A 14,579-nucleotide genomic window follows, 5' to 3' on the forward strand; every position below is an offset into this window, starting at 1 on the left:
TGTGCATGCATCACGTGGTTCTCATGCCATGATTTTCAGCTCCATCAGGTCATTTAAGGTCTTCTCTACACTGTTCATTCTAGTTAGCCATTTGTCTAATCTTTTTTCAAGGTTTTTAGCTTCCTTGCGATGGGTTTGAACATCCTCCTTTATCTCAGAGAAGTCTGTTATTACTGATCGTCTGAAGCCTTCTTCTTTCAACTCGTCAAAGTCATTCTCCGTCCAGCTTTGTTCCGTTGCTGGCGAGGAGCCGCATTCCTTTGGAGAAGAAGAGGTGCTCTGATTTTTAGAATTTTCAGCTTTTCTGCTCTAGTTTCTCCCCATCTTCGTGGTTTTATCTACCTTTGGTCTTTGATGATGGTGCCATACAGATGGGGTTTTGGTGTGGATGTCCTTTCTGTTTGTTAGTTTTCCTTCTAACAGTCAGGATCCTCAGCTGCAGGTCTGTTGGAGTTTGCTGCAGGTCTGTTGGAGGATGCTCAGCTGCAGGTCTGTTGGAGACCCGGTTTGCCTGCCTATCACCAGCAGAGGCTGCAGAACAGCAAATATTGAAGAATGGCAAATGTTGTTGCCTGATCCTTCCTCTGGAAGCTTCATCTCAGAGGGACACCTGGCTGTATGAGGTGTCAGTCAGCCCCTACTGGGAGGTCTCTCCCAGTTAGGCTACTTGGGGGTCCAGGACCCACTTGAGGAGGCACTCTGTCCATTCTCAGATCTCAAACTCTGTGTTGAGAGAACCACTACTCTCTTCAAAGCTGTCAGACAGGGAAGTTTCTGCTGCCTTTTGTTCAGCTATGCCCTGCCCCCAGAGGTGGAGTCTACAGAGGCAGGCAGGCCTCCTTGAGCTGCAGTGGGCTCCACCCAGTTCCAGCTTCCCAGCCGCTTTGTTTACTTACTCAAGCCTCAGGAATGGTGGACGCCCCTCCCCCAGCCTCGCTGCCACCTTGCAGTTCAATCTCAGACTTCTGTGCTAGCAGTGAGTGAGGCTCTGTGGGCATGGGACCCTCCGAGCCAGGTGCAGGATATAATCTCCTGGTGTGCCATTTGCTAAGACTGTTGGAAAAGTGCAGTATTAGGGTGGGAGAGTCCTGATTTTTCAGATACCGTCTGTCATGGCTTCCCTTGGCTAGGAAAGGGAATATCCCGACCCCTTGTGCTTCCTGGGTGAGGCGACGCCCCGCCCTGCTCTGTGGGTGGCACCCACTGTCTAACAAACCCCAGTGAGATGAACCCAGTACCTCAGTTGGAAATGCAGAAATCACCTCAGTTGGAAACACAGAAATCTTCTGTGTTGCTCACGCTGGGAGCTGTAGACTGGAGCTGTTCCTATTCGGCCTAATCTTGGAACCTCAAGACCGAGTACTGTTATATCTTAGTTGTTACAGTGTTATGTTTAATCAGATACATATTACATATCCAATAATTAATTTAAAACATAGGATTGACACAAATGTACTAAAATAGTTAATTTTTTTTTTTTTTTTTTTTTTAGTAGCGATGGAGTCTCCCTATGTTGCTGGTCTCAAGCCATCCTCCTGCCTCAACTTCCCAAAGTGCTGGGATTATAAGTGGGAGGCAATGCATGCAGCCTAAAATATTTTAGAATATAAAAGGGATATAACAGATACAACAACAACTACTACTACTACTTCTGTTCCTACCACTCCTTCTAAAGCCACCATAAAAATTCCTGAGCCTCAAATACATAGATATCCAACAATACCAACTCATACCTAAAATCACAGGATTACCAGAACACACTCTACAACATGTACTTGATGAAAATATATTATTTTTTGAACAACTGCTAGAAAAATCAAGAGACTAATAATATGTAGTCTCAGACCATTTGAAACGAATGCCTAAAGAGTTTCTACACACACATCCAATCAATGTATTTTTATAGATGCTTGGCATGTATTCCCAAATACCCCTTAGAAGACCACATAAATGCAACTCAGCCAATGTATGTAGCTACAATCAAGCATTCAATAACATCTCAAACTAATGGACAGCACCCATAATACATAGAAAAATGCCACAGAAACAGACATGCCAATCAAAACAGACCATTACCCAGCCTGGCCATCATGGTGAAACTCCGTCTCTACTAAAAATACAAAAATTAGCCGGCATGGTGGCTCATGCCTATAATCCCAGCTACTTGGAAGGCTGAGGCAGGAGAATCGCCTGAACCCAGGAGGTGGAGGTTGCAGTGATCCGAGATCACGCCACTGCACTCCAGCCTGGGCAACACAGTGAGACTGCGTCTCAAAAAAAAACACAAACAAAACAAAACAGATCATTAGATAAAAGCCATCTGTCGGACCCAACACCAATCCAAGTACCACAGTCAAACCATATACTGAGGCCGGGCATGGTGGCTCTTGCCTGTAATCCCAGCACTTTGAGAGGCTGTAGTGGGTGGATCACAAGGTCAGGAGTTTGAGACCAGCCTGGCCAACATGGTGAAATCCCAACTCTACTAAAAATACAAAAGTTAGCTGGGTGTGGTGGCAGGCACCTGTAATCCCAACTGCTCAGGAGGCAGGAGAATTGCTTGAAACTGGAAGGCGAGGTTGCAGTGAGCTGAGATCGAGCCACTGCACTCCAGACTGCGAAAGAGCAAAACTCCATCTCAAAAAAAAAAAAAAACCAAACAACAACAACAACAACAACAAAAGTATACTAGAAGAACTAACATGACAAGCATAAATATGATATATACTCCAAGTCATTTGTTGATACTTGGTATGAATTCTGGTACCAACCCAGACTTGAAGGAAGTAAAGATTATGATTACAAAGCAGATCTAAAAGATGGTACAACACCAGACACAGCTATCACACCAACCATTCATATTACATATACCCAACTTTCAGACCTCCATGGGAAAAAATACCAATGCCACTGGGATACCCATTGGACTGTGATATATAATAGAAGAGGATAAGACATACTAAAATGATTCTCTAACTTTCCACTTTTGGGAAATTTTGCCTTCCCCAACCTTGCTATAATCATGCCAAAAGTCAAACTTATTTGACAGAACCATAATTTTTTGACAGAACTAAAAAAATCCTCACTAGTAGAATTAGACTGGAAACAGATTACACCCAATAATCTTTCTATCCCCCCAACGAGGCAGAGTCTTGCTCTGTCGCCCAGGCTGGAGTACAGTGGCGTGATCTCCGCTTGCTGCAACCTCCGCCTCCTGGGTTCAAGTGATTCTCCTGCCTCAGCCTCCCGAGTAGCTAGGATTACAGGCACCTGCCACCACACCCAGCTAATTTTTGTATTTTTTAGTAGAGACAGGGTTTTACCATGTTAGCCAGGCTGGTCTGGAACTCCTGACCTCAAGATCCACCTGCCTCGACCTCCCAAAGTGCTGGGATTACAGGTGTGAGCCATTGTGCCTGGCCCACCCAATAACCTTAACTGATCCTGATCACTTTACACACACAATTTTTTTTTTTTTTTTTTGAGACGGAGTCTCGCTCTGTCGCCCAGGCTGGAGTGCAGTGGCGGGATCTCGGCTCACTGCAAGCTCCGCCTCCCGGGTTCACGCCATTCTCCTGCCTCAGCCTCCCGAGTAGCTGGGACTACAGGCGCCCACAACCGCGCCCGGCTAATTTTTTGTATTTTTAGTAGAGACGGGGTTTCACCGTGGTCTCGATCTCCTGACCTTGTGATCCGCCCGCCTCGGCCTCCCAAAGTGCTGGGATTACAGGCGTGAGCCACCGCGCCCGGCCTTTTTTTTTTTTTTTTTTTTGAGACAGAGTCTTGCTCTGTCATCCAGGCTAGAGTGCAATGATGCAATCTCGGCTGGCTGCAACCTCCACCTCCCGGGTTGAAGCAATTCTCCTGCCTCAGCCTCCTGAGCAGCTGGAATTACAGGCGCCTGCCACCACATCCAGCTAATTTTTTGTATTTTCTTTTTTTTTTTTTTTTTTTTTTTTTTTTTGAGACAGAGTCTCGCTTAGTCGCCCAGGCTGGAGTGCAGTGGCGCGATCTCGGCTCACTGCAAGCTCCGCCTCCCGGGTTCACGCCATTCTCCTGCCTCAGCCTCCCGAGTAGCTGGGACTACAGGCGCCCGCCGCCTCGCCCGGCTAATTTTTTGCATTTTTAGTAGAGACGGGGTTTCACAGTGTTAGCCAGGATGGTCTCGATCTCCTGACCTTGTGATCCGCCCGCCTCGGCCTCCCAAAGTGCTGGGATTACAGGCGTGAGCCACCGCGCCCGGCCATTTTTTGTATTTTCAATAGAGACGGAGTTTCGCCATGTTGGCCAGGCTGGTCTCGAACTCCTGACACAGGTGATTCACTCACCTTGGTTTCTCAAAGTGCTGGGATTATAGGCATGAGCCACCATGCCTGGCCTACACACACGACTTCTGAAACACATGCTAAAACAACAAAAGATTATGTAGACAGAGTTGTCTTAAATATACTTGTTTTCAAGGGTACCAGTTAAACACCGTAACTGAGAAACTTACCAAAAAAAATGTACAGAGTCAACACCACTCAATGAGACATGTATTTTAAGGGGCAACCAACATTAATATGCTTCCACCTTAACATATATTAGAACTATATTTCATCATCCTACAGGTGAAAAAACCTTACCCTCACCCATTTTTCAATATAATTTACTAAAATGGCTACACATACCTAGACCAACAAGCTTTACAAATCAAACTGAATGAACAGACACAGCACCATTCAGAATTTGACATAATACAACACATGCTAAATTCACATTGGATGGCAAAGTTGGCTACAATATATGCAAATTACCTTTATTTATTTATTTAATTTTTTTTTCGAGACAGTCTCAAGGGTGGAGTACAGTGATGTTATCTCAGCTCATTGCAACCTCTGCCTCCTGGGTTCAAGCGATTCTAATTCTCCTGCCTCAACCTCCCGAGTAGCTGAGATTACAGGTGTGCGGCACCACGCCCAGCTAATGTTTTTTTTTTTGTATTTTTAGTAGAGATGGATTTGCTATGTTGGTCAGGGTGGTCTTGAACTCCTGACCTCAGGTGATCCGCCCGCCTCGGCTTCCTAAAAGTACTGGGATTACAGGCGTGACCCACTGTGCCCAGCCCACAGTTTTATTTCTTAAGAGCAGGGTTTGATTTTAAACACAAACTTAACTCCCACATGTCAACAACCACTTCCATACTCTCCTCTATCTCACAGACACTTAATGAAATACAATCAATGATGACTCATATAAATTACCTCACAGAATATCAAAAGGTGTTTAATTACAATATTGATTACAAGGTAGGCATCTTAAAAACCAATCTATTTATATTAAGAAACTTGATGGTGAAAGACTGCAAACCCAATGTACTAAGCGAAGTACTTTACTAACTCAGACTTGGAATAACATAAGAAACCCAATACAATCAGGAAAACTATTTACAAAACACTGGCAGATCATAAAGCAGCTATAGCTCAACTGGATACATCCAAACCATCAGGATGTGAAGATTCAAGGTAATGTATATTAAGCCTACTTGAATTAAGATGAGGAGACTCACTACTAGCTTTTGACCCAAGTACACTGACAGATAAAAGATATGATCTACAAATAACCACCTTAGGAAAACCATTACTTACTGATGATTATTTTATACAAAAATAATTAGTATTCCAATTCTGAAAAACTATATATTACACCTTTCAGGGTATGGTACCCAAACTAGATTACTGACATATCAGCATCAAAAACATGCCCACAATCAGCCGGGTGCAGTGGCTCATGCCTGTAATCCCAGCACTTTGGGAGGCTGAGGCAGGAAGATCACCTGAGGTCAGGAGTTCAAGACCAGCCTGGCCAACATGGTGAAACCCCATCTCTGCTTAAAAAATACAAGAATTAGCCAGGCGTGGTGGCAGGCGCCTGTAATCCCAGCTATTCGGGAGGCTGAAGCAGGAGAATTGCTTGAACCAGGGAGGCAGAGGTTGCAGTGAACCATGATCACGCCATTGCACTCCAGCCTGGGCGACAGAGTGAGATTCCATCTCAAAAAAACAAAAACAGGCTGGGTGCGATGGCTCACGCCTGTAATCCCAGCACTTTGGGAGGCCGAGGCGGGCAGATCACGAGGTCAGGAGATAGAGACCATCCTGGCTAACATGGTGAAACCCCATCTCTACTAAAAATATTTTTTAAAAAATTAGCCGGGCGTGGTGGTGCGCACCTGTAGTCCCAGCTACTCAGAGGCCGAGGCAGGAGAATGGCGGGAACCCGGGAGGCGGAGCTTGCAGTGAGCGGAGATCGCGCCACTGCACTCCAGCCTGGGCGACAAAGCGAGACTCCGTCTCAAAAAAAACAAAAACAAAAACAAAAACAAACAAAAAAATTCTCACAATGACTCTAGACTTAGGAACCTTCCACTGGATAATTGCTCAGAGAAAAACACACTGACCTATTAAAACCACACGAGGAAAGAAAAATCACAACGTACACTTACAATCGGAATGTATCAAAGTGGTGTATGTCATAAACATCACTCTCACAAATCTCAAAGCTTACCACTTAGCCGGCCGCAGTGGCTCACGCCTGTAATCCCAGCACTTTGGGAGGCTGAGGCGGGCGGATCACAAGCCAGGATCGAGATCATCCTGGCTAACAGGGTGAAATCTTGTCTCTACTAAAAATACAAAAAATTAGCCGGGCGTGGTGGCGGGCACCTGTAGTCCCAGCTACTCGGGAGGCTGAGGCAGGAGAATGGCGTGAACCCGGGAGGCAGAGCTTGCAGTGAGCCGAGATCGCGCCACTGCACTCCAGCCTGGGCGACAGAGCGGGACTCCGTCTCAAAAAAAAAAAAAAAAAAGGCCTACCACTTATATGGAAGAAATGACAGAGAGAGATTTTCCATCATCATGGCACTCCAACATAGGAGAAATCTCTTGGGTAGAAACCACGCGGATAAAGAAACACAAACAAGAAAATTTTAAAAACCTGAACAAGCTCAAGATAAATTCCATCCAGAAACCAAAGAAAATTAAAATCGCACACATTCACGCAAGGGAACAAAATTACCCAGAGCGAAGGGAAACTAGAATGAAGGGTGGCTAGAATTAATGTTTGATCAAGGAGTCCAAAGGCAAGAAACACAAACTTTCTGATCAGTTATGATAAGGAGTCCCCTTCCTCGCAGTTCGAAAAGAAAGCCCACATTCAGAAGGTCAAAAACACCCCCAGGCTTGAATGCTGGGAGCACTAGAGGGGGGTCAGTCCCTGGTGATGAGAGCAGGGGCGTTTGAGCAGTCAGTCACAGGAACCTCTGGGAGCTCCTCTGGTCCTCCTGATCCCGGCAGCAAGGACCTCCCCAGGCTTCGGTTATCACAAGTGAGGAAACGCACCCGTGGATTCTTCGTAAGGTTTCCAGCCAAGTGGATTCTTAAACGCACAAACCCCACAGACCGAGATGGGATCTCCCCAGGACCCTCCCGCAGTCACCGAACAATCTGGGGAGATGCGGGGTTGCGGGTGCGGAGCTGCCCACAGAGGGGCTCCAGGGCCGGGGGCCGAGGTCGCCCCGCGGGGATGGGATAGGACGCTGGGGCTCCCGGCTGCCGGTCCAGCCCCCACGGAGAAGACCAAGGACCTAACTGCGCCCGTGGTGGCCCCCGGGTCTGCAGACCCCGGAGTTGACTGCAAGGAGGTCCCCGGCCTCGGCCACGGACGGTTCCAACCAGAAACCTCCCCTCGGACACTGGCCCCGCACACTCACCATTTCCCAGAGTCCGGGAAGTCCCGGTGTCCTCCCTATGGATCTGTCAGTAGCTGCAGGTCACGGCGCGACAAAGGATGCCCCGGAGCCACCTTCGCCCTCAGAAGCAGGTGAAACGCAATCTTGCCAGGGGCCAGGAATGGCGACGTCCGCACTGCGCATGCGCAGCGTGCCCCTCCATCTTTTCAGCTGAGGTCCTGATTGGACAGATCCAATGGCCCCGCCTCTTTGTCACTGAGTGACAAGGGAGCAGGAAGGGGCGTGGTTGAACTGGCCTGGCTTCAGTCCGGTTTGTCCCTGCCAGGACGTTTGCATTTAAGCCGAATGTATTATTTGCCTCCCATCCATTTTAAGTGTTCTCTTCAGTACTGTTAAAATACATTCAGATTGTGAAGCCAATTTCCAGAATTGTTTTCATCTTGCAACCCTGATACCTGTCTCGTTGCACAACTCCCCGTGCACCCCTTCCCTCAAGGTCTTTTGCAACCTCCATTCTACTGTCTGAATTCGTGAATTTGACTGGGGGTATCTCATGTAAATGGCATCATAAAGTATTTGTCCTTTTCTGACGTGTTTATTTCACTTAGCATAATGTCCTCGAGCTTCACCTTGTAGTATGTGTTAGAATTTACCTCTTCTTTTTTTCTTAAAAGACAGGCTTTTGCTCTGTGGCCCAGGCTGAAGTGCAGTGGTGTGATCATTGCTCACTGCAGTCTTCAACTCCTGGACTCAAGCAAGCCTCCAACCTGAGCCTCCTAAGTATCTGGGACCACAGGCACACACCACCAAGCCTGGCTAATTACTTTTTTAAATTTTTTTATTTTTTGTAGAGATGTGCATCTCCTTATGTTGCCCAGGCTGGTCTCGAACTCCTAGGTTCAAGCGATCCTCCTGCCTCAACCTCTAAAAGTGCTGGGATTACAGGTGTGAGCCACTGCCACTGGCCAATTTACTTTTTGTTTTCTTTGGAGATGGAGTTTCGCTCTTGTTGCCCAGGCTGGAGTGCAGTGGTGCTCAGCCACGGCAACCTCTGCCTCCCAGGTTCAAGCGATTCTCCTACCTCAGCTTTCTGAGTAGCTGGAATTACAGGTGCCCGCCACTACTCCGGCTAATTTTTGTATTTTAGTAGAGATGGAGTTTCACCATGTTGGCCAGGCTGGTCTGGAACTCCTGACCTCAGGTGATCCGCCTTCTTTGGCTTCTCAAAGTGCTGGGAGCATAAGCCACTGCACATGTCCCCAATTTATTTCTTTTTAATGTCGAATTATATCCTATTGTACGTAGATATCACATATCTGGATCTATTTATCCATTTATTTATTTATTTATTTATTTATTTATTTATTTATTTATTTTTGAGACAGAGTCTTGCTCTGTCGCTTCACTGGAGTGCAATGGCGCGATCTCGGCTCACTGCACTCCACCTCCTGGGCTCAAGCGATCCTCACGGCTCAGCCTCCCAAGTAGCTGGGGTTACAGGCGTGTGCCACTATGCCCAGCTAATTTTTGTAATTTTAGCAGAGGTGGGGTTTCACCATGTTGCCCAGGCTGGTCTCAAACTCCTAGGGTCAAGAGATCTGCCCACCTTGGTCCCCCAAAGCGCTGGGGTTACAGGCATGAGCCACCTCCCCCGGCCTTATTTATCCTTTCATGGACACTTAGGTTGCTTCCACCTTTGGCTGTGGTAAATCATATTCCTGTGAACATGGGTGAACAAATATGTGAGTTGCTGCTTTCAGTTTTTTTAAGGTATGCTCAGAAGCAGACTTCCTGGATCATATGATTACTTTGTATTTATTATTTATATAAGGAATGGCCATACTCTTTTTTCCTAGCAGCCATAGCATTTTTCATTCCCACCAACAGTGCACAAGGATCCTCACTTTTTTGATGGTGTCCTTTGAAACACAAAAGTTATCAATTTTGCTGGGCATGGTGGTTCACGTTTGTAATCCCAGTACTTTGGGAGGCTGCGGCAGGAGGATCGCTTGAGGTCAGGAGTTTGAGACCAGCCCAGGCCAACATTCTGAGACCCTGTCTCTACAAAAAAATTAAAAAATCAGTTGAGTGTGGTGGCGCACACCTGTAGTCCCAGATATGCAGGAGGCGGAGGCAGGAGGATCACTTGAGGCTGGGAGGTTGAGGCTGCAGTGAGCCATGATCGTGCCACTGCACTCCAGCCTGGGTGACGGATCAAGACCCTGTCTCACACACACACACAAATATTCATCCTATACTAGGCATTGATATTTTATTTATTTTTGTTATTTTTTGAGACAGGGTCACGCTCTGAGATCACGCCTGAGCTGAGACTTAGAGTGAGGTTAGCCAGCTCTTAGAGTGAGGTAAGGTTAGCTCTCCAACTTTAGCCCTTTTCCCTGTCTGTTTTTTTCTCTGCCATTACTGAACTGCTGGTCATGCCCTCCTCACCAATTTATCTCTCTCTCTCTCTCTCTCTCTCTTTTTAGACAGAGTTTCACTTTGTTGCCTAGGCTGGAGTACAGTGGCACGATCTCGGCTCACTGCAACCTCCACCTCCCACGTTTAAGCAATTCTGCTGCCTCAGCTTCCCGAGTAGCTGGGATCACAGGCATGCGCCACCATGCCTGGCTTATTTTTGTATTTTTAGTAGAGACGGGGTTTCCTTATGTTAGCCAGGTTGGTCTCGAACTCCTGACCTCAAGTAATCTTCCCACCAAGGCCTCCCAAAGTGCTGGGATTACAGGCATGAGCCATCGTGCCTGGCCGATTTAGGAACTCTTTAAAAATTTTTTAAATAAAGCTTTTTTTTTTTTTTTTTTTTTTTTGAGGCAGTGTCTTGCTCTGTTGCCCAGGCAGGAGTGCAGTGGTGCAATCTCGGCTCACTGCAACCTTGAGTTCAAGCGATTCTCCTGCCTCAGCCTCCCCAGTAGCTGGGATTATAGGCATGCACCGCCACGTCTGGCTAATTTTTGTATTTTTAGTAGAGATGGGGTTTCACCATGTTGCCCAAGCTGGTCTTGAACTCCTGGCCTCAAGTGATCCACGTGCCTTGGCCTCCCAGCGTGCTGGGATACAGGTGTGAGCCACCATGCCTGGCCAATTTAGGGACTCTGTCTAAATGTGGTAATACAGATACCTCAAAGCTAAAATAATATTCCTAAGCCTTTAACTTTTTATGTGATGGAACATTGTGTCTCAGCAGAATATTGAGTTGCCTTTCTTGTTTTTTTTGAGACGGAGTCTCACTCTGTCGCCCAGGCTGGAGTGCAGTGCTGCAATCTCGGCTCACTGCAACCTCCACCTCCCCAGTTCAAGTGATTCTCGTGCCTCAGCCTCCCTAATAGCTGGGATTACAGCCACGCACCACCATGCCCAGCTAATTTTTGTATTTTTAGTAGAGATGGGGTTTCACTATGTTGGCCAGGGGCCAGGCTGGTCTTGAACCCCTGACCTCAGATAGTCCACCTGCTTCGGCCTCTCAAAGTGTTGGGATTACAGGTGTGAGCCACCGCGCCCAGCTGAATTGCCTTTCTTCTTAACTAAAAATAAGCCTGTTTGTATCACCATGGCCATGCTTATCTACTCTGTATTTTAATTCAGGTCAAACTATCATAATAGTTATGCTAATAACACATAAGGAAAAGACAGAGTTTAATAAATTTGTTTATTATATCAGTTATGTGATCTGTATACTTTATCTTGTCTCTACTTCATTTTATATTCTCAGCCAAATGCCCAGTAGTGGTTTTACCCTTTTAAAGTATGAGATAATCTCCCCACTTCGTCCAATTCTTCTTTCCTCTTTCACTCTTTTTTTTGTTTTGTTGTTTCTTTTTTATGAGAGGGGGTCTCCCTCTGTCACCCAGGCTGGAGCGCAGCCGTGTGATCGTAGCTCACTGCAACCTCGCCTCAAGCGGTCCTCCCACCTCAGCCTCCTGAGTAGCTGGGGCCACAGGCCTGTGCTCCCACGCCTGGCTAATTTTTTCATTTTTGTAGAGATGGGGTCTTACTATGTTGCTCAGGCTGGTCTCAAACTCCTGGCCTCAAGTGATCCCCCACCTCTGCCTCCCAAAGTTCTGGGATTACAGGCATGAGCCACTTCACCTGGCCCCAAATGATGGCTTTCTTATTTGTTCATTCCTTCAACGTGGATAAAGAACTAAAACAAAATAAAACTAACGAAGAGGGGAGAAGGGAAGGAAAGCATGTTATTTTGCTGCTCAAATGCCCCCTGATGTGGTAGTCATGTCAGCCTGACTTAATGTGTTTTTGCTCTGTCACTGGTTTCCTTTGAGCACTTCCCTACTTTCTGGCCTAACATAAGATGATGAACATAAGATGTTTCAAGCTTATCTTGTATTTTCTCTGCTCCAGCCCTGGAACCAGCCATTTTTCTTAGAAGCAGGGGTGGAAAGCTCCCTCCCTGCGCTTCACTAGGGCCCCAGTGGGAAGAACAGCTGCCCATCTGCTCAGGTGTGGTGAAACTAGCAAAGGGTCTCCGGGCTGCCTGGGGAGAGTCTCTGTATGTGGTCCTCAGCCCAGCCTGGGGGGTCCTGGGCTGGCTACCACGCTGCCGCTACTGTGTCTCTAGATCCAGGCTCTGCTGGAAGGGCCCTGGGAGGCCCAGCAGAAGGGGGAGCCTGGTCTGACAAACATCTCTCTGTTCCTCTGGCTCCAAGGCTCAGGAACAGGGCCGGGTGACATGTCCAGCTGGTGCCAGGACCCCTCATTATCCCCTTGGAGACGGACCCAGAGAGTCTTGTGGGGACACCTGGAGCCTGAGGCTGACTGTCCTGGATGAGGAGCCCTGTCCTGAGAAGACCCCCAGGGGCTGGCCTGCGGGTGCAGCCACAGGAAGAGGGTCTGTGGGCTGAGTCAGGGGGCACTGGTAGAGGACTTTGGGCACTGCGTGTCAGGGGTCTGATCAGCGGGGGCCTTGTCATTAGGAACCTGGTCAGGGGCTGGGAGTGGTGACTCATCTCTGTAATCACAGCACTTTGGGAGGCCCAAGCGGGAGGATCGCTTGAGTTCAGGAGTTCTAGACCAGCCTTGGCAATATGGCAAAACCCCCTCTCTACTAAAAATACAAAAAGTAGCCGGGTGTGGTGATGTGCACCTATAGTCCCAGCTACTCAGGAGGCTGTGGTGGGAGAATCATTTGAGCCCAGGAGGTCAACTCTGCAGTAAGCCAAGATCGTGCCACTGCACTCCAGCCTGGGCGACAGAGTGAGACCCTGTCTCAAAAAAAAAGAAAAAAAAAAAAAGTTAAAAAAAGATGTCCAAAAAAAAAAAAAGGAAGCTGGTCAGGGAGGATTGGTTAACGGGGACTTGGTCATCCAAGGCCTGGTTCAGTGGGGGCCTTGTCATTGGGGAACTTACCAGTGGTACCTGGTCAGCGGGGACTGGGTCAGTGGGGTCTGGTCAGTTGGCTGCTGGGTGACCTCAGGTAGGCAGTTTGTCCCTGATGCCTCCTTGCCGCCATCCCTGAGTCACAGCCCCCCGGAGGTCTACTGGGAGGAGGAGGTGAGAAGGTGAGTTGAATCCAGGCCTGCCCCTCAGACCTAGCACTTTACATACTACCTGAGTCCCCCAAGGGAGGGGCCAGCTCTCTGTCCTCTGCCCCCACTCTGTCTACATCCCCAGGACAGACCCATGTGGAGACAGCAGAGACTGAGCAGCACCCATGGATGCTCTGATGCTGACCATGGGCCCTGGGGTGACAGTGATGAGGACGTGGGTGTGCACGTGAGTGGGGCAGCCAGGCCTGGCCTGAGGAGTGACACATGCACTCACACATGTGTTCACCCACATGTGATGCTCACATGCACAGACACATCACACAGACTCAGGTGGACAGTTCAGGGGGCAAAGGACGCTGACTCTGGGACCTTTGTGGGTGCTGTGACCCCAAAATATTACCGTGCCAAACGCCTACCCGCCTGCCTGTGTGTCATGCAGCAGTCAGAGACACGTCGGTGTCTGTGTGTTGTACATGTAGGGCTCTTTTCTAGGCGAGAGGCACATCTCAGAACAGCTTTCAGATCTGACTCGGGAGCATGACCTGCTGTCTTCCTTCCCTGCTGACTTGGGGACAGTCACTACCTGGTGGGTGATGCTGGTCTCTGGGCAGCTGCCAAAGAGGGTCATTCCTGGGCACTCACCAGCGCTCGTTCTGTGTTGACCATGTACACGGCTGTCTTGTTCATCCTCGTGGTGACTCCAGGGGGTGGGTGCTGTCCCCAAGCGTAGCCATTCGACAGGTGAGACGTCTGAGGTTATAGGGGTGGTCACTGGTCCAGGGACCCAGACGTGACCCTGGGCCATGCTCTCACCCCTGCCCGGTGCTGTGTGGGACTCACTGCCTTACGCGGTGCCCCTTATGCCCTAGATCCCGAATCTTTCCAAAAGTTTTTTTTTTTTTTTTTTTTTTTTTTTTGAGACGGAGTCTCGCGCTGTTGCCCGGGCTGGAGTGCAGTGGCCGGATCTCAGCTCACTGCAAGCTCCGCCTCCCGGGTTTACGCCATTCTCCTGCCTCAGCCTCCCGAGTAACTGGGATTACAGGCGCCCGCCAACTCACCCGGCTAGTTTTTTGTATTTTTTTTAGTAGAGACGGGGTTTCACCGTGTTTGCCAGGATGGTCTCGATCTCCTGACCTCGTGATCCACCCGTCTCGGCCTCCCAAAGTGCTGGGATTACAGGCTTGAGCCACCGCGCCCGGCCTTTCCAAAAGTTTTGACAGCAATAGGACAGAGCCTGGCGTCGGAAGAGCCCCTGTGGGTGGGGGTGGGGGGTGGTCTTTCATCCAGGTCTGTGCCCTAAGGTGGGTCCCTGCAAGAGAAGATCTCAT

The 14,579-nt window shown here is 48.4% G+C and overlaps 1 protein-coding gene across 7 annotated transcripts in view; it reads right to left on the reverse strand.

Annotated features, from left to right (window-relative positions):
* LOC105484732 (zinc finger protein 14) overlaps positions 1 to 7,931 on the reverse strand; it is a 51,699-nt gene extending 43,768 nt beyond the window's left edge. For all 7 annotated transcript variants that reach the window (XR_989703.3, XR_011617362.1, XR_011617366.1 and 4 more), the window contains exon 1: positions 7,751 to 7,931. Coding sequence is in view for 1 of the 7 variants with exons in the window: in XM_011746993.2 (XP_011745295.1) it covers positions 7,751 to 7,753 (3 nt within the window). In the remaining 6 variants the exon portion in view is untranslated. The remainder of the gene's footprint in view (positions 1 to 7,750) is intronic.
* Between the last annotated feature and the right edge of the window lie 6,648 nt (positions 7,932 to 14,579).

The sequence above is a fragment of the Macaca nemestrina genome, chromosome 20 (assembly GCF_043159975.1).
Source record: "Macaca nemestrina isolate mMacNem1 chromosome 20, mMacNem.hap1, whole genome shotgun sequence".
NCBI lineage: Eukaryota > Metazoa > Chordata > Mammalia > Primates > Cercopithecidae > Macaca > Macaca nemestrina.